The 20,362-nt window shown below is 50.6% G+C and overlaps 1 protein-coding gene across 5 annotated transcripts in view; it reads left to right on the forward strand.

Moving 5' to 3' along the window:
• Positions 1-14,336, forward strand: part of Amotl1 (angiomotin like 1) — a 134,919-nt gene extending 120,583 nt beyond the window's left edge. For all 5 annotated transcript variants that reach the window (XM_085689910.2, XM_048433682.3, XM_085689911.2 and 2 more), the window contains 5 exons: positions 311-501; positions 4,621-4,746; positions 5,753-5,979; positions 7,990-8,265; positions 8,932-14,336. In XM_085689910.2, coding sequence (XP_085546036.2) covers positions 311-501; positions 4,621-4,746; positions 5,753-5,979; positions 7,990-8,265; positions 8,932-9,038 — 927 coding nt within the window. In that variant the 3' untranslated portion in view covers positions 9,039-14,336. The remainder of the gene's footprint in view (positions 1-310; positions 502-4,620; positions 4,747-5,752; positions 5,980-7,989; positions 8,266-8,931) is intronic.
• The last annotated feature ends 6,026 nt before the right edge of the window (positions 14,337-20,362 follow it).

Raw genomic sequence — 20,362 nt, forward strand, 5'->3', positions numbered from 1 at the left:
AGACATCAAAGCATGAACATGGTCTCTCATGGACTTAGTCTCTACATGCAAAACTGGAATAGTATGTGTTCTATAGAGCTGTGTGGGCATTAGATAAAAAAAAAGGGACGTGGAAGTGGCATGGGGGCTGGGACCCACTGAACTGAGGTGATCCATGTTGGAGAGAGGGAACAGGGACCTAGCTGATACTGATGTGTAGACCCTGCAGGATTGAAGACCTGCGTGTCCCCCTTCATGGAGTGGAAGGGCAGGTTGGTGTGATGTCTTGTGGCCCATTTGGAGCATCATGATGGTGTTTTTACTTCTCCAGAAACATGGAAATGGTCAGCCAGCCAGTCTCCCCGAATATAATGCCCCTGCCCTCATGGAACTCGTACGGGAGAAGGAGGAGCGGATTCTAGCCCTGGAGGCTGACATGACCAAGTGGGAGCAGAAATACCTGGAAGAAAGCACCATACGGCACTTTGCCATGAGTGCTGCTGCCGCTGCCACCGCCGAGAGGTGAGAGGTGGTCCCACGGCTCAGGACCGCAGGCAGGTGGGACTGCAGGCAGAGCTAACGGTGGGATCTCAGCTGAGAGGTGAGAGGTGGTCCCACGGCTCAGGACCGCAGGCAGGTGGGACTGCAGATGGGCTAACGATGGAATCTCAGCACTCAGAAGGCTGGGTCAGAAGGATGAGGGATTCAAAGACAGCCTGTGCTACAGTTAAATTTCGTCTCAAAAGCAAATAAAAAGTTCAGGGGGCCCAAGGAGGTCCAGAGAGGCCTATCACAAGGAACAAGATCTGCCTTTTTAAAAATTTTTATACATTTTATTATTTTTTAAAAAGCTTGCAAATAAAAACATCCCACAGAAAAATTACCCAAAGTCCATACAATTCAGTGTACTTCTATACAATTAGAATTGGTTATCGGAATGGAAAACTATAAGACTTGATATTAGATTTTATGCTTTCAGTATCAAATATATTTTATACATGTATCCACCACCCAAACACTTGTATGTGTGTGTATGTAAGTATAGGCACACATATGCTGGAACACGGAGTAGGGGTGTCAGAGAACAGCGCTGGCGCTCACCTTCTACCTTGGCTGACAGTCTCTTCACACTCTTTCATCGAATACACCAGTCTAGCCGGCTCAGGAGCTCTCAGGGAGTCTCCACCTTACTGTGGGGACTGGGATTACAGGCATGTGCTACAAGCCTCAGACTTACACAGGTTCTGGGGATTCAAACTCAGGTCATGCTTGCATAACAACCGCCAAGACATCTGCCCCACCCAAGGTAAGTTTTCAAACTGTATTGCTGCCTGAAGACACATAGGTTCTCGTAGATAGCAAGGGGCTCCACGCCCGTCTGCCCTAAACTACACAGGTTCTCATAGCTAGCAAGGAGCTCCACGTTCATCTGCCCCAAATTGCACAAGTTCTCGTAGATAGCAAGGGGCTCCATGCCCATCTGCCCCAAACTACCCAGGTTCTCGTAGATAGCAATGGGCTCCACGCCCGCCTGTCTGCCCCAAACTGCACAGGCTCTCGTAGATAGCAATGGACTCCATACTCATCTGCCCCAAACGCCAGTCCAGGACATCCTACCCCCTTTTGGCATGTGTGGACACCCATACACTGTGTGTCTGTGTGTGCAAGAGAGCACACACACAAGAAAACACAAAGTAAGTCCTATAAAAACAGAATAAAAAATAAACGAAAAACCAATTTGGTAATTCCAGCATGCCTTTCTTGATGGCACAAAGGAAAAAGCTATTTTGAGAAAAAAATGAAACCTCAAGCACTTGTCTCCATGCTGACTGGCTGCAGACACATGGACCAACGAGACTGTTTCCAGCCATTAAGTCCCAAGCCTGCTGTGTGTGTCACATTTATAAGCAGATTTTTAGGCAAGCAATATGGTCTTTATACGTCCACTGTTTTTCCTGTCCGGTGCTAAAATTCTTTTCCTGGGGGAAATGTGAACAGTGTCTAGCCCTCTTCAGAAGGTTTCTTGGACAAACCATAGCACTCCACCAAGGCCACCGTGGAGATCCCACTTGCAGAGAGGGAGAGGGGTTTCTTGCAGGAGTGTAGAGGACCCCAAAGCTGCCACACTGGAAAATCTTCACCCAGTAGGATGATGATTCCGCAGAAGGCAAAGAGATGCAGCCCCCTCTCTTGGTTTTCCCCACCCTATATCCCCCAGCCCTTCCCAAGGCCCTGAGCCATGTGCAGTTAGGGCAGAATTGCAACAACACTTTAGGAAGAATGGTATTTGGTTGTAGATTTCATGACCTCCCCCACTTCAGGCACTATCAGCAAGCCCAGCTGAAGTGGAGATGGGCGGTCGTTGACAAGTAGACACAGCTGGCTCATTGAAATGGCTGTTGCTCTGCACAGGTCATCTTGACAGCATTGGCTAGAATTTTGGAGAGGAGGTTTTTTTGTTTTGTTTTGTTTGATGTGTGGGCAAGGTTTCGAAACTTCACCAATTTCAAAGCAGAGAAGTGTCCCTTCGGAGTTCATGAATGCTTGCGTTTATAGATGCTGGCTTTCTATGTTGGTTTTGACAAGAACGCTCGTCAGCTTACCCAGCAGCGTGAACATGAATTTTTAAATTTGCCTCTGGCGCCCTAGAAATGTTTCCAAAGTAACTTGATGGGAATGTTTCTGGCTCTTGGTCCCTGTGTAGTTGTTTCTGTGAGCCCTGCGGTGTTTATGGTTCCATGTGGTGGCTAAAAGCATTCTGCCTGCTTTCCCCGTGGTTTGCTTTTCTGATAAATCCACAGCCACAGTGTTTACTTTTCTGCATCATGTTCTCACCCCTGCCCTTTCGTGTGTTTGTTTTATCACGATGCATCTTTGCTCAGACCTTCTTAACGACACATGTGACTTGGCTCCATGCTGGGCCTGGCTAAGAGCTCTGGAGTTGTCTCTGGGCTTGGGTCCCTTCCCATCAGTCCACTAATGGTGTCCTAGAAGTCACCCGATCCTAGTTTTACTCTCTGTGAACACACTGTAAGAATGGACACCATGTGAGCTATGCTTTGCCGTGCCCTGCATGAAATAAGTGCTTGCTCATTGGTAGCTGTCATTAAGAGGGGTAAAAGGCTTTTATATTGAGTAGCTACCAACCCCCTCCCCCCGCAAAACACGTACCCAGCAGCTACATGGGTGACACCTAGAGGCAGAACTTTAGCTGTGATAGGGAGAGTGAGCTAGGACGAGAAAGTTTAAGGGCAGCAGCAAATGCAGCAGTGATGGTCTGCGTGTGTCAGCACACCCAATCTGTGGGCTCGCCTTCACACACTCAGTTTCAACAAATGCAGCAGTCATAGTCTGCGTGTGTCAGCACACCCAATCTGTGGGCTCGCATCCACACAGACAGCATCAACAGATTAGCAAATGGCCTCCATAATAGAAGAAGCAGGGGCTTTTCATTTTTCAGTATTGTTTTCCTGAGATCCTGTCTCTTTTATTTGTTTATTTAGTACATTATTTATATACATGATTTTACCTGAGTATAATGTTTTTTGTTTGGTTGGTTGATTGATTTGTTTTTTTTGAGACAGGATTTTTTGTGTGTAACAGTCCTGGCTATTCTGGAGCTCTCTCTGTAGACCAAGCTGACTGGAACTTGCAGAGGTCCTCCTGCCTCTGCCTCCCAAGTGCTAGGATTAAAGGCGTGCGCCACCATGCCTGGCTGGAGTAGATTGCATTTTAATCTTATCCATCCCTCAGCTTCTCCAACTCCTTCCAGGACCCTCCCTTCTCCATATGCCTCCCTCAGATTCATGTCCTCTTCTTTGCACACATATGCACACACACACACACACTACCACGTGCACACACACACACAAGCACACACATACACACACAAGCACACACACACACACACACACCTACTGAGTCCAGTTAGTGTTGCCTGTATGCACATGTAGGACTGAGCACCACCAGGGCATAGACAACCAAGCCGGAAGTTTGTCCCTAAAGAAAACGGACTTCCTCTCTCAGCAGCCATGATTCTTCCCCATCCGGGCTGGACTGTGGACTGGCATGGTCTTGTGCTGGATGTGTGCAGACAGCCATAGCCTTTGAGAGCTCTTGGTGTCACTGCCCTGATCTGTCCAGAAGACACTGTTTCACAGCAAGTCTTTCTGCCCCGTTTCCATGACATTTCTCGATCCCTGGGTGTAGGGCTTGGTGATCCATTTGGAGATGAGCTCTGTGCAGTCGGTCGCTTCTTTGCTGTACTTCAGCCCATTGGGAGCCCTGTGCTAACATCCAGCTGCTGCAGAAGGCAGTGTGTTTGATGAGGGGTTAAAGCTGCAGTAACCAAGGTCAGCGAGTGCAGCCCTCAGGCGCTGTCTTAGTTCTTTAGGACAGTGTGGCCCGACAGAGGGCTTTTAGGGGGAGTTTTCCTAGCATGTTACCCTTCACTTGCTTTTCCTGAAGTGTTTGCAGTTCCCCATTCTGGCCTTCATCGAGACTGACCCCCAAGGTGGGATAGTGGAGGTGGAGGACCTCTGGTGTCCTCTAGAAGGTGAAACACACGTGTCTGTCCAGTCTGTGTTTGCATGGAAGACCAAGGGCAAGGGCTGGAGAGTCAAGTGTGTCTCGTGCCCCCAGGGACACCACCATCGTCAACCACTCGAGGAACGGCAGCTATGGGGAGAGCTCGCTGGAGGCCCACATCTGGCCAGAGGACGAGGAGGTGGTGCAGGCCAACAGGAGGTGTCAGGACATGGAGTACACGTAAGGACGGCCATGCACGGCCCCCAGATCTGAGTGGAGATAGCAACTGCCGCTGCACTCCGTCCCCAGCCCTCTACCCAGGCGCTCTGTCCTCTGTTCTCGCTGGAATGAGCCTGAGGACCCCAGAGACCTTGTCCTGGAGAGAAGGAGGTTGACTGTCTCAGCGCTAAAGCAAGGGGCTCCACACAACAGTTCTGTAGGGACAAGTGAAGACGGCGGTTATCTAATACCCACAGCATTTAGATGTCCCTCTTAGTTCCTGGCGTTTGTTTCTATAATCTCCACATTACTGGAAGATTACCTGGAACGAGAAAGAAATTCCGCCGCCAAGGTCCAGAAATTTGGAGCCAAAATTACCTATTTCCACCAAAGACAAAGAGCTGTAAACAGTCAGGGTGTGCCCCCCTAGTGGACACACGGTTTCCAGGGACTTTGGTGTCACCTTCGTGCCTGTGAACCCAGTCCTGAGTCTCGGTGTGCAGAGTGGAAACGGGCTCTCTGACTGAGCCGTAAACAGGCTCAGTGAGCGCCAACCAGAGTTGGTGAAAAAGCTCAAGACTTACTGCCGTTGGTGGGGGAAAGCCGTCTTCCCTCCAAGAACCTAGCCATTTCTTTCTTTTTTCACTGTAGAAATTTCCCTGCAGTTACAGCGTACCTTGTTTAGGGCCGAAGTTCCCATGAGCCTCTAGCACCTCCATTCTTTCCCCCTAAGTGCAATCCACAAGCAGCTTAGGCCTCCAAGTCCCCAGCAGGTGACTGTGGCCATTCTCACAGCCCTCCTGGGAGTTCCCAATGTCCTGGGAACTGGGAGAGGTGCCCCGCTTTGATCTCCCGTGGAGGGCACAGCTTGACAGACAGCTTCTGGTACACCCGAGTCTGTGTCCCAGAATTACTGTGAGAGCCCCTGAGACAGGTGTCCCAGAGTTTTCTAACTAAAAGACATTTTAATCACACCTTTGTTCTTCTTTGTTTTTTGTTTGTTTGTTTGTTTGTTTGATTTTTACAGAATAAAAAACCTCCATGCTAAAATCATAGAGAAGGACGCCATGATAAAAGTCCTTCAGCAGCGATCCCGTAAGGATGCTGGGAAGACAGACTCTTCCAGCCTACGGCCTGCCCGCTCTGTCCCATCCATTGCTGCAGCCACTGGGACGCATTCCCGCCAGACTTCACTTACCAGCAGCCAGCTGGTGGAAGAGAAGAAGGAAGAGAAGACCTGGAAGGGGAGTATAGGTGAGATGGGGACCCAGAGACAGAGAGCAGGGCTACCGGAGTCCTGGCCGGTGACTCCCATCACTGTTGGGACTCAGGATGCTGCCTTATTCCAATTGTTAAAAATATCTTATTTATTAATTATGTATATGGTATTCTGTCTGCATGCCAGAAAAGGGCACCATATCTCATTACAGGTGAGTGTGAGCCACTGTATGGTTGCTGGGAATTGAACTCAGGACTCTGGAAGAGAGCCAGTGCTCTTAACCCCTGAGCCATCTCTCCAGCCCTCCCCTCACCTCATCTCAATTTGAACATTCTTCAAATGGGGAGTAAAGCCAGTCATGTTGGGTTGCGAGAGCTAAGCCAGGTACATGAAAGTACTGTGCAGATTCTAAAGGTTTGTGAGCTACTGAGCTTGGCTTGATGCTTGTCAGTATCGTCGACAGGAAGAACACAAAATGTCCTAGCAGGTCAAGCCTAGAGCCCCTCTGTCTCAGTGAGGTTTCTATTGCTGTGAAGAGAAAGCATGACCAAGAAACTTCTTACAAGGAAACCATTTAATTGGGGTGACTTGCTTACAGTTGCAGAGGTTCAGTCCGTCATCATCACGGTAGAGAGCATGGCGGTGTGCAGGCAGACAGGGTGCTGGAGCCGATAGCGCTACGTCTTGCAGGCAGCAGGAAGTTGACTGACACACTAGGGAGTATTCTGAGCATAGGAGACTCAAAGCTGGCCTCCTCAGTGACACACTTCCTCCAACAAAGCCACGCCTCCTAATAGTGCCACTCCCTATGAGATTATGGGAGCCAACTGCATTCAAACTACCACACCCTCAGACTGTCACCCCGTCCTGGGCCATGACTGCAACGGCTCCACAGTGTGCAAAGGTTCACGGAGAGAATGGGGAGAGTGTGCCCAGAGGACCACTCTCAAGAGCAGGGGTCTTCCTGTGTGGTACAGGCAGGAGGCTGAGAATTATTCCAGAGTGGGTCTTAGATGGAGAGGTATCTGGAGTAGACAGGATGCCTCACAGGCTGGGCCAGTGAGCTTAGAGAGGGTGCTTCCAAGTCCTCTGCTTGCTGGCAATGCCAGGGGGCCTTCTTTGACCCCTGTCTCTGACTCAGGCATGTGTTTTCATATGCTCTGCCCACAGTCAGTTTTCTCCCATATAGGACCTCAGAGGGATCCAGCTGATTTGTCCTACAGTGTCTGAGAGCTTCCATATGAACCCACAGAGTTGGGGGGAGGGTCAAAGGCTCTCAGCCAGAATATCTGTTTGAAGTGCCTCTACTGGTGGCCACTACAACCTCAGCTCATCAGGATTTGTGGGGGCAGCAGCTATGATAAAGACCATGGCAAGGACACTTAGCTCCAAACCCAGTGAGAGGCAGGTCTGATGGGAACTTCCCAGGAGAGATCTGTGACGTGCATCCAGGTACACATTGCTGGTGCCTGGGCTTAGATCTCAACAGTTAGCAGGTCTGCACCAGTTTACCTCCTTGTCAGTGTAACTGGTACCCGCATGCCAGCCACAGAATCAGGAGCGACTCTGAGAGTTCGGGTGGCGGCCACCTCCATGGACCTCAGGTCTTCCCATCTGTTGTATGATGACTTGAAGAGATGATAGAGGCGAGAGTGTCTGCCTTCCTAATGGCTGGGCAGCTCCCAGGAGAGAGTTCTCCATCCCACCTCTTCTCCCACCTCTGAGTCTGCGCATTGAGGAGATGGGATTCAGGTTGGAGGGCTGAGTGGCCTGGGTCTTTTACCCCCCTGAGCTACCCCACCAGTCAGCCATGGTTTTCAGTTGTTTGAACTTGGAATACAGTTATCAACCGCATAGGGAATTTAATGACATGAGACTGGGGACACAATGAGTATTTCTCATTTCATCAAGCATGCACACAAGTGCTGACTTAGGGTGTAGAGAATAAATCACTGAATAAATGAAGTCATGTAAGATAAGTTTTCTTACAAAAGGAAGTAGAGGGAAACAGATTTTCCTTGAAAAGTCACTTCTTCTGCCTTCAGGATTCCTGCTGGGGAAGGAGCATCAGGGACAGACGTCTGCCCCTCTGCTGCCCACCACACCCGCCTCTGCACTGTCCCCGCCGGCTTCCACCGCATCAGCCAGCAGCACCCACGCCAAGACAGGCAGCAAGGACAGTAGCACGCAGACCGACAAGAGCACTGACCTCTTCTGGCCCAGCACGGCTTCTCTCCCCAGCCGTGGCCGGCTGAGCACTGCCCCTTCCAACAGCCCCATTCTGAAACATCCAGCTGCCAAAGGAACCATGGAGAAACTGGGTATGTGACCCCTACCTCTACCACACTTGGAGACCCCGTGGGACTGTGGGACTTGAGGGGGGGGAATCTATAGGGGAGCTGTAGGTCAGGAAGCCCCGTTGCTCCTGTTTCGGTAGTGGTTGCCACAGTGACAACACAGTACACAGACTGAGTGTACTCTTTGTTGTCGTGGGGCTAACATGTGTCTAGGTCGTTACTCAAGAAAGGAAAAGAAATAGCCAGCTCGAGTGACCTGGCGATATGTGTGCTCTGCCCTTCCAAATATCTGATAGAAGTAACTTAGGGGAAGGAGGATTTGCCGTGGGCTAATGATGGAGGAGGGGACAGTTCACCGTGGTAGGAACAGCGTGGCAGGACTGAAGTATGAGGCTGCTTGTTCACATCTGAGTAGACAGGAATTAGGGGAATTTGGGTCTTCAGCAGCTTCCTCTTTTCCTAACTCCTACTCAGTCCAGAACCCTAAGACACTGTCTTCGCCAGGAGCCCGCCCACCAGTCATTCTGCACTTCCCACTAAGATAGTCTCAGCCTCCCATGAGCACACCAAGGTGCACGAGACTCCTGGGCGGGTCCTGACACTAGACATGCACCCATCAGAGAGTGCTTGGGAACCCAGAGCGCAGGCTCCTGGAGAGCAGGCTGCTGATATTTGCCCTCTGTTTGGCAGAGAACTCTCCTGGTCATGGGAAGTCAGCAGACCACAGAGGCCGTGTTAGCAGCTTGCTGCACAAGCCTGAATTCCCGGATGGGGAGATGATGGAAGTGCTCATCTAGCCTCGTCCTGTGGAGTTTCACACCGGCATGCTGTCAGGAAAGATGGCTGGAAGACGGGAAGATCTAGATGGAAAACCAGGACAGGTGTGAACACTTCATAATGTTACAAACAGCCGGCTCGCAGAACTGCAGAGAGGGGAAGGAAGATGTGTGCAGACTTGGAAGCAGAGTTGAGAAGAAATAGGAGTGGGATTTTCCATTGGAGAGAAGTTGTATGTCTTGGGGAGGCTCCATTCTTGGCTTATACACAGATGAAGAAGAGCTGGGCCTTCCTTGGAATCCCCCCATTCCCTTTGCCTCTTAGCAGGTTTATTTCAAGAAGAATCTGCTAGAAATCCTGAACACCCATCTTGGCATAATGTGGTGTTTCTGTGCCATCATGGGGTCTCTCACACACACACACGTGTGTGTGTATGTGTGTGTGTGTGTGTGTGTGTGTGTGTTGAGTGTGTGTGTGCCTGCCCTTTGAAGATGCATCCAGGGTAATGGGGAATTCCACAGGCAAGTTTTGTCACTTACTTGGCTGTTTGGTTTGTGATCTCAGTGTGAAGTTTTGCTTGTCTGGATTGAGTGGTATTTCTGACAGGATGGGAGTGTGGTGACCGTGGTCCTCACCCACCCTAACTTCTAGGATCTTGTTTGTTTATCTCTGCTCTACTTCCTTACTTTATTTTGTTGTATTTTTTTTTCTGTTTACTGAGACATAGCAGATTTCCTCACATGTGGGACTTAGGAGACTGTCATCTTTGCTATGGTGTCCAGTGGGACAGAGGCTCATGCTGGTACCCTGATTGCCCCCACCCCCAGCTTTGCTTAGCTAAAGTGTGGCTGTTAATGTCACTGTGAGCCAGGGAGGCCTGGATGAGGGGGAGCAGGAGTTCATGAGTCACTGGCATCACATCATGCCTCTGCTTGGATTTTTCACTCCCATCCCCTCTCTTGCAAGACACTTGACAGTTCCACCCCATGGTCCCGTTGGGAAGACTTTGGTATGAACCGGTGCTGCGGGTACCCAATGGTGGCTTTCACACAGCTTTCCAGGCAGCTCCCAAGATCTTGCCAGGCCTCCTGGGCCACTTTCTCATATTTGAAGCTTTTGGGTCTGTTCATTGCTCTCCCCTGGTTGCTGTTGGTAAGCAAACAGCTTCCGTGATCATTTTCCTTTCCTGTGAGCTTGCTGTGTAACCCAAGATTGATCGATACGCAGTGTGGCCAGCATCTAACAAGGGGCACAGCTTACCTAGATAAGGCAGCAGTATCATGGAAATGAGCCCCCGTGAGTGAGGGCCAGGCCCCTGAGGGTGCTGCCATAGTAAGGGCTCATGTGCATTGCCGTGGACACTGGCTGCCAGCAGAGCACAGGAGAAGCTGTCCAGGGCACAAGTGGCCCTTCAGGCTCCCAGACTATCCAAGTCCATTTCCTCATCACTACTTTTCCCTCAAGGGAAGAAAGAAATGCGGTATGTCTTTGATTCTTAACCCAAGCACTGAAGGACTGCATGCAGGGGGAGCTCTGTTTGGGCCATTTGTTCCAGGACTCGTCCCCAGGGCAACGCCTGGGTGAAATGATGACCTCCCAGGCTGAGGTGGTGCATGGGTTATGAGAGGGGTAGCCTGGAGAACAGCTCAGAACAGAAGAGGAGAGCAGAGGAGATGCCAGCGGTCTTGTCCAATACCTGAGCCATCTGACAGGACACAGAAGGTGGGGCTGACCTCTCCCTGCTCCGCGTGGCAGTGGGCACCAGGCGTAGAGCTCCCACCCACTCCTTATCTCTTCAGTCTCACGTCTCTGGCAGCCTGGGTGCTGAGCTTGCCCTGTGTGCTGTGGGGGAGGGGTGAGAGACCGTGTAGGGGAGTCTGCCAGCTGAGAGGGACCGGAGGATGGATGCCTGCGGGAGTGGGGACTGTTTAGATAGGGCGTGGAGTTGACGGCAGCTAACTGTCTTAGGAGCATGTTGTCTCCAGTTAATGCTGGAAACAAACCAGAGAGGAAAGTTAGGGAGGTCTTCCAGCCCTGTACTATATCTGCACCCCCTAAACTTAGGCTGTCTCCCAGCATAGGGGTGAAGCATGGCCCAGTTTACTCAAAGTCTAGTCTGAGTGTTCCAGGCACACTGCACACTTGGGCAGAAGACCCCTGTTCCAGCCAACTGTCAACATTTCAGTTGTCAAAACACAAAAGGAATGTGGACAGTTTGGGGCTTTAACTCCACGAGTACTGTGGCTTTTGTCCAAGACTCCATGTTGAGAGAGAAGATGTGGCTTTAAGGCCAAGGCCTTCAGTCTTCCCTTGCATAATTCTTTGAAACCTACAGGACAGAGGAGCTATAGCATTCACAGCCATTGCAAGCTGAGGTGTTCATAGGATCTGATCTCGCTTGACCCTGAGAACAGCGTGCAAGGACCAGAAACAGTGCCTGTAACTGGTAACAGGACCAGGTTGACGCTCCTGGTTGCACACACAGACGCAGAAACTGGACTCACGAGGCTTATAGCCCCTCTCCAACCTTTCAAGCAGAGGCGAGGCCTTAGAGACGTAGGAGTCTCAGCTGCAGGCTGCACAGTCCTGAGCATGATGTGCGGAGCTGTGCCTGATGCTTTGTGGCCCCACGTGTGATTCTTGTGTGCACAGGGACACTGTGCACCTCTTGGGGCCTGAGAACAGGACGAAGCCCAAACCACCTGTTGCTATCCAACCCAGCGTTCTCATATGGAGACAGGAGTCTTCACGTTCTGTCAAAAGCACAACCCACACAGAGCAGCAGTCTAGCCTTCAGGTCTCCCGGGGTGTCTGGTCGTAGAACCTGAGACTTGTCTTGGGGTAAAGGGCAAAGGCTGTGGCTTTGATGATGACTTGACAGCATCCTGCTTTGTCCTGGAGAGGGCAGTGCGGTGACGTCTGCGTGTCTCCAGGTATCATGTGGGACGTGAGGGGTATTGGTCAGGTCTCTGCCACTGTGGTTTCATTAAATAAATGATTCTGTATGTAAGAACTCTTCCTGTCTGGAGGTCCATAGCACTAAGCTGCCAGGAGAAACACATTAATTTTCACAGAATTAAGAGTGAGCTGAACACTTGACATTGTTCTCTGTCTCCCAGAAGGTGGTGCCATCGGCTGTAGTGTCCAACGTGTCTCCACTGTGCCTCCAGTGCCTATTCTGTCTCCAGCTTTCCTTAGGGGAGGGGACAGGGATTGGTAAGACCAGTCTTGTTCAGTCCTGCAGAGGTCTCTCTTTGGAGCCCATGTAGCTTTGAGTAGATTTCAAGAAAGTTGCTCCAAGTGAGTTCTGACCTCAGAACAGAGAGTCCAGTGTTCTACCCTCAGGAAGGAAGCTCCAGTGTCCCCTGCGGAGAGGCAAGTGTCCTATTTGCTGTCCCCTGCTTGGCCTCAGCCACCTGTACATACTCAGTGTAGTGGCTGAAGCTCCTCCTTCCAAGAGCTGATGAGCTGAATCCTCCCCTTTCTGCAACCTGTCAAGTCCCAGAGACTTGTGTGAACAGTCAGATAAGGCTGAAGTCTCAGAGACAGTGACAATGACAGTGACAACAAGGGACTTCCAGGCAGGTCTCTCCTGTGTGGGCTGCAGAGAGCTGTGCTGGTGGGAGGGCTCGCTCTGCAAGCGTGAGGCCTCTTCCTTGTCTGCGCGAGTGGGTGCAGGCTTTCCCTGTGTTCTCCGGGTGATCACACATCCCTTTTAGCCAAAGGAGTCTCGTGGACATTGGAAGCAAGGTCTGACAATGTTCTTAAATGGTGAAGCCAGAGAAATCCAGTAACTTCCCTGACAGCTGAGGCAGCCAGTCTCTGAGTACACATGTCGGCTTTCATCTACTCTTTCTAATAGTTAAAGTGTTCTAAGTGTCTTTGGTTAATGTGAGGATTGTTTAAGGCATTTGCTCATGGGGTGGATCCATGGGAAATAGGCTTCAGACAAACTTCCGAAGCCAGCCAACCAGCAGTGTTTTTTCCTCTTCTCGGTAGTATAGCCCTTTCTTGTTTAGTAACTTAATGGTATATTACAATATGTATGTGTAAGTGCATATATATGAGGCGGAATTCTTTTCTTCATATCCAGAAAATCCTACTGTTTCCCATGAGCTTTCTGCTTGGGAGGGCTGCAGGGCTCCCCAGATCAAATGCTGTTATCTGTTCTAGCAGAATGGCCTCCAGGGCCTGGCACATTCCTCTGATTCCCCGTGAGGTGAGAGGTCCTTGTCTTTTGAGAATGGATTTAAGTTTTGGAAATAATCCCAAGTTGTCCACAGCACAAGTAAAAGAACACAGAGGGCAGTTAATCAGAATAAGAGTTCCAGGGTCAGGGAGATGATTCAGTGGAAAAGGGATTGCCACCAAAGCCAAGATCCCCAGGACTCGTGCGGTAGGAGGAGGGAACCAGCTCCTGTAGGTGGTCCTCTGACACACACACACACACACACACACACACGCACGCACACGCACACGCGCACACACACACTTTCAGAAGACTATCTAAGACATGTAGGAAGAGTCGTTTGTACACGTGACCCCTAGGGCCTCGTTTTCAAGCCCCTTTCTCTTGCCAGGCCTCATGCGCTTTCAGTCCACTGCCCATGCTACAGCCCTAAGTACATATTCATTAGTGCGAACACCCAGTAGGGGTTCTGTGAAATGGAGATCTAAGTGCATGTTATTGTCATGTGTGCTGTGACTGAGGTGTGTCCTTTGCCCTCCCTCCGAGGCAGTGCATAGCCAACAGCTTCTAGATTCAGCTGCTCCATTTCTGCTGCCTGCGTGTGTTTACTTGTGACTTTGCCTGTTCTCACGCACACACCTGTGAGTATTTATTGCCAAGCAGTACGGGACAGACTTATCACAGTTCTTGTATTTAAATGTTTTCTAGGAGGGCCAGTGGCGCCTCCTCCTCACTGAGGCACTGACAGAATCGGTGTCAAATTCTGTGAAACAGGGCCAGCACAGGCACCAGCTTCAGCCTGACCGAGTGCCCTGGGCCACTGTCCTTCCTGCTTGCCTTGTGTGTGTGTGTGTGGCTGTGGTTGTGTGTGTGTGTCCCTCCCCTGTTCTGGGGGCATGTGCCGCACTGCCCAGCAGGCTCTGGTGTCCACGTTTATCTTTGGCATCTTTGTGTCACTGGATTATATTGAGAGGCGGCATCCAGATCCGTCCAGATGGGTCCATGTGCAGAGTGGGCAGTCCCCGCTCAGCAGTGGCTGTGGACACTGTTGATCAGCCAAAGATTCTCCTGTTCTTTGCTGCTTAAATTTTGTGCCTTAATATTGTAAATAATAAATGGGTGGACAGCAGGTGGCTCCTCTTTTCTTCCTTGTACTGTTTCCTTCCGGAGGATATAGTGAAACACAGATGTCTCATGTTGACACCCTGCACGTGGGAGAGCCTCTCGGTGCTAGCCAGAGCCCCGCCTGCGGCTGCTGCTGCAGCTCTCAGCCCACACAGACACAGACTCTTCGCGGAGGCCTTGAGTCATGGCACCACTGCTGGAGTTGGCAGCCCACACTCCCTGCTTGGAAGATGAATAAGGAGGGAAGCAGAAATGTGGGAGGCTGGGCTGGGGTGTGGGGTCCTCTCCGCACATATCCAGGCACCCTCTGAGAACTCACTTTGGGAACCAACTCTGCCTTGGGCATCCACCCAAGCAGCCCAGATGCCAGGGAGCAGACCGCAGTCAGACATGCTCCGTACCCTAAGGTGCACGGGGAAGATGGTAGCTGCTTTGTCACAAGAGAATCGGTGGGGTGGGGGCTTGGGGGTGGTTTCATAGTAGTGAATCAGGTGATAGATACGCTAGAATTCTGACAGGGAACCTCAGTGACTAACACTGAACAGGATAAACCCCACGAGAGTTCACACAGCAGGCAAAGGCACTTCTGGTGGGTTGGTGACTGGAAAGGGGCCAAGCCCTCTGGAGTGGAAATCTGTCTACATCCCAGGTCCCAACATGACAGGGAACAACCCCCACGAACACAGTGTGGTTCCCTTTAATCCTTACAGTAGTCTAGTCGCTGTCTGTAAAGACCGGGAAACTGAGGCACAAGCAGGAGCAGAGGGCAGAGATTTCAACTCTGGTCTTCGACACAGTTGGCAAGCTTGCCTACAGAGCATGTGCGGATCCCTAGAGGCAAAGGGCTCAAGCTGCTGTCTGCCTCGCTTTTTGTTTGTCCCGCCTACTACCCAGATACACGCTCGGAGGGCTATTTCACATTCTTATTAGGAATTCAGTCACATAAAACGGGACAAATGAGCTTTTAAGAGAGCTGCTACTCCAGGGCTAGGTGTTAGGTTTGCTAAGTTGTTGAGGGAAAACAAGGAGAGTGCAGTAATTCCACAATTGGAGTTTCGGACAGAGTGCCATTGAAGAGCCTCTTAGGAACACAGGTAAACTCGTGTCTCGTTGGTGGGTGTAACAAAGAGAGGGTTCTCAGCTGCAATGTGGGAGCCGGGAGGCCAGGTGCTGCCACGCTGGCACACTGGCCCTGCGTGTGGCACTTGGAGGAACTGGCCAGGACCTCTCTGAGAGACTGCTAGATTCAGTCAGTCTCCACAGGACTCTGGAGAGGAAAGCCCAGTGCTGGCGCAGAGGGACCCACACGTGCATTCCTCAGCCAGAGCAGCACCCCAGTACAGAATCACCGCACCCTCTGAGTAGAATCTAACTGGATATTCCCCGTGTGAATAGGTGGGTGTGGAAAAGGTCAGCCCAGAACGTCATCAACCCTGATACGTTGTCTCTGCGTTACTATCAACCTAGGCCCCTCCTCAACAGTTGCTCTTCACAGACCGTTGACATAAACAGGTGCTTTTTGTGTGTAAAGAAAACACATAGACTAGAGAGACTGCTCAGTGATTAGAGTGTCTACCATTCTTCTAGAGGACCTGAGTTCAGTCCCTGTCACCCACGTGGGGGGTTCACAGTGTCCTGTAGCTCTGGCTCCAGGGAACAGAGGTTTGGGACATATTGTGCCTCCTTCAGGAAATGCTGTCTGAAGCTAATGAGCCGTCATGGATACTCAGGACCTAGGTGGGAAGGACCAGAAACAAAAAGGACGATCACAGCCTAGGAGCAAATAATGACTCTCTAGCTCGAGCCACGGACGCCTTCCACACAAACAAAACCAAACTGAGGAGAGAAGGAAAGGAACGTTGGCTGTGGGCCAGAGTGGGCTGGAGCTGGGGGCAAGTAAGGATACTAAGTAGGTGAGAACGATTTGCCTGGCAGTAGTTTAGGATGGAATCTTTCAGTCAGATTTGGAGCAATTACTTCTGGCTAGATGTCTGGGAAATGGCTATTTCATAGGAAAGTGGTTTTTTATTCCCTTTTCTGACTACCATTAAAAACATTTCAGTTTCCATTTCGGTGTCCCAGTTGATAGTGAAGTGGCACAGAGAGGAGCACAGTAAACCCTGAAAGTCTTTGTAACATTGAGCAAACGCCAGGAATGCCGCACACCTATTCCCAGACCGCAGCAGGCATCCTTAATGTTCCATAGTTAGAAAGAGTGCAGCAAGCAAGCATCTCCCCCATTTGACGTCTGCATTGGGTTTCTACCACTGTATTAAAATGCCCAAAGAATTCAACTTAAAGAAGGAAACATTTCTTTCGATTTGTTGTTTTGGAGGTTTTACTCTATGATTGGCACCATCACGATGGGCCTATGGCAAACCAGGGAACAAAGCTGGCAACTCCTGAAAGCAGGAACAGCAAAAGAGGGTGGAAGGAAGGGGCAAGAAGAAACCGCACCACTTAGAGCATGTTCCCAGGGACCTGCTTCCAGCTCTGCTCACATCATAACTGGTGCCCCACCTCCAAGAACATCATCAGCTGGAACCGAGCCTTCAGCACGCCTTTGGGTGACATTACATATAGCATCCCACTCCTGCTCTCAGGGTCTCACCAGGCATAACACAGTCTGTCTCCAGGAAGCTTCATCTTCTCAATGGTTACAGTACTACTGAAAGGCCAAAGTCTAAGATTCTTAACTGCGAGGCTGTACAAATTAAAAAAAAATCTATTTGTAGCCAGGCAGTGATTGCACACACCTTTGATGCCAGCACTTGGGAGGCAGAGGCAGGTGGATCTCTGTGAGACTGAGGTCAGCCTGATCAGAGTGAGTTCCAGGACAGCCAGGGTTACACAGAGAAACCCTGTCTCAAAAAACAGTAAACCAAAACCAACCAAATAAACAAAGGAAAGCCCATTTGCATACTTCCAACACAAAATGGTACTTGATAAAGGTTTCCATTCCAAAAGGAGGGAGTTGGGAGTGGGGACATATACAAAGGAGATAGACCAAAGCAAAACCAAACCCAGCAAGACTTCCAATCCTATAACCCAATGCCCAGCATCTGGGGTTTGTACATATGGGATGTGACCTCCACAGAAATGAGGCGGCATCATTGCTAGGACCTCGGGGCTTCAATTCACATGACTACCCTTGTGATCACTCTGCCCATTGCGGGTACATCCTCAGTGAGATGTTCTGCTTTCTGGCCTCTCTGATTTCCTGGAGTCTCCACGGCAGCCCCACTGCACTCCCACAGCTCCGGGTCCGCGCCTTGTCCTCTCCGGGACCCCTCACGGGACAGCACATGGCCTCCACGCTTTCCTGTGGCATCTGGGTGAAGACTACGGTCAGCCTTGTATGTCTGTCCATAAATCTAATGCCATGAATGATGTCAGGATCTGCACCAGCGCGTGCAGTCGGTGGCCCTCTCGGACCTGGCTGCAGCAGCTCTGTGTAGCTGAGACTGGGCATAGTGAAGTAACTCCGTAGAGTCGGTTCTGGCCAGTCCCGTGTGAGCTGGGCTTCTCAACACTCACCCTTCAAAGCAAAGCCTTTCAAACAAAGGTGTGCTTTTACAGACGAGAGCGGGTCACCCTGAGAAAGTTGCATGGCATGGAGCAGACACGGTGACTTTTCCAAGTGCTGTGGCCCTGGTACCTAGTGCAGTTCTAACACAGGGCAGCTCTGCTGGCTGAGTCAGCCCTGGGGATCTCACGAGGGACGAGTTTAGGGCGCAGAATCCCTGGTCCATCATAGGCACCAGTGCCACCTCACAGCACCTGCGCCAGTCTGGCCCCAAAGGGCCTCGTGTCAACTACGGACAAGAGCATCTGCCGGCTGATTTTTCTGGGCTAGGGATCCTGGACTGGACTCAAAGAAGATGCTCATTAGAAGCTGAGCTAACTGTGACATACCTTAAGCTGCTCACTGCATGTGCTCAGGACTTACGTCATGGAAACTGGAACCCTGGAGAAATTCTTATTTAGAATGTTTATGTTATGTATATTTGTTATGAAGACAGCAAAAAAAAGTATGGAAATGTACAAAAAACTTTTCCCTGTAAGTAGCCATTACTAACAGCTTGGAGGATTTCCTCCTTGATTTTTCTGCAGATAGATACAAACAAGTAGTCATATATAGGGCTCCGCATAAACACATAGTAAACTGAAGCAATAGACCATGTTAGTCAAGCAATGAGATTTTTATTAAATACCTCATCATGGCTTTCCCAGATAGCACATATAGATCTGTTTCTTATGTTGAGCTGTTCAGACAGTATGGGGGTAAGGATGACAGGAGCATCTGTGTGGACTTGTATTGTAGGAAGAAGCCTTGTTCTACAAGCACAGCTGCATCTGTGAAGAGGCACAAGAACCCACAGGTTGCATGCTCACCATCATGCACTTGGAGGGCCTGAAAGGCTGACGATGCAGTTTCCATAAGGAATGCTGTTGAAGATGGCCAGTTTCAGCTCTGTGGAGTTCTCCAGGGCTTAGGGAGTAGAGTAGGCTCCTTACTGTGCAAGAGAGAGTCTCCTGCAAGAAGATCTGATTTTCTTCTCCATCAGGCAGCGGATAGGACTTGAAAGACTGTATGGCCAAAACTGGGCCCCTGGGCATCTGTTCTGTAATATACTGAGGACAGAACAAGATGGCTAAAATCTCAGGAAGACCGGGTGTTAGCTCTGCGGACACTGGCTGACAGCTATCCTACCCCCACGAGGCAAAGCTTCCCACAGGAGTTTATCCCAACAGAGGTGCTGACTCTGGTCCTCCATTGGGATCAAGGGGTCTGGACCCTCCATGCCATCCTGACACTGTGGCTCCCCTCTCCACGCACTGTTGAGCAGGTCTTGTTGCAGCTGAGACTGCAATTCCCCCAACTTCCCCGGTGCAGCCGAGCCTGTGCAGCTCATGCCTACCCAGAAAGCATCTGGGAGCTCTCTCAGGGGCTGATTTTCCATGTCATGGCCCGCCCTTTGGCCTACACAACATAATTCCGGCAGGCCCTGGTCCAGCCCAGCTGCATTCAGAGAGGAGGTTCACACTGATCACCCTTGTTGCCGCTTTCCCTTGCCCAGGTTCTCTCGGAGTGTTTGTTGTTTTGTTTTTCAAATATTTAGCTTCAGAAGTCACTTGTAAAAAAGCCAGCTCAAGACTCATTCATGAGGAAACTGGATCCCGTGCCCAGCCTGTTTCTGATCCTGGGTGGATGCAGGCTATTCGGATCACCTAGGCAATCCTGGAAGAAGCAGAGGGCCTCAGGGTGTACTGGTCTCTTTGTGCGAAGCATATTAATCCTCCCAACAAACACAGTGGGAGTCAGAGGCTCAGCAGATTACCAAGGGACACATGTAAGTAACAGTCATCTGAGAGGAGGGTTAGGTGATTCCCAAAGCCAAAGCTTCCATTGTAACGTCCAAGTATGAGGTCATAAGACAAGTATAGAAAACTGTTTCTTGAGACAGTCTCATTCTGAGATTCTGGGAGGCAGGATCATCATTTCAGACTGAGGATGAGAATATCCGAGTAGGCGCCATGTCAAGATAATCCAACAGGTATACAAAGGGGCCACCGCAGAGGGAGCAGGCCCGAGCCAGAGACCTCTGCCCGACAGGGGCAACCTCCGAAGGAGCAGGCCTGAGCCTCCGCTGGAGCAAGCCCAGGGCAGCCACCTCAATGGGAGCAGCCCCAAGCAAGCAACCTCCATGGGAGCAGGCCCAAATAACCCCCAGAATTGCAGAGTGACCATCAGGAGAGCTGAGCGACCTCTGGGAACACTGAGTAACCTCTAGGATGGCTGGAACCGTGGCCCCGACTGCAGCACGAGGAGCAACCATCTGAGCCTTGGATCCACTGGCACCTGGAAGGCTGATCACCAGAGACACAGCCCCAACTACACCAATCAGAGGAAGAGATGGGTAGACAAGGTAAGAACACAACACCACAAAGAGCAACACGACACCAACAAAAACTAGTGGTTCTACAACAGCAAGGCTTGAACACACAAATATAGATGAAGCAGAAGAA

The sequence above is a fragment of the Myodes glareolus genome, chromosome 4 (genome assembly GCF_982192425.1).
Source record: "Myodes glareolus chromosome 4, mMyoGla1.1, whole genome shotgun sequence".
Classification (NCBI taxonomy): Eukaryota; Metazoa; Chordata; class Mammalia; order Rodentia; family Cricetidae; genus Myodes; species Myodes glareolus.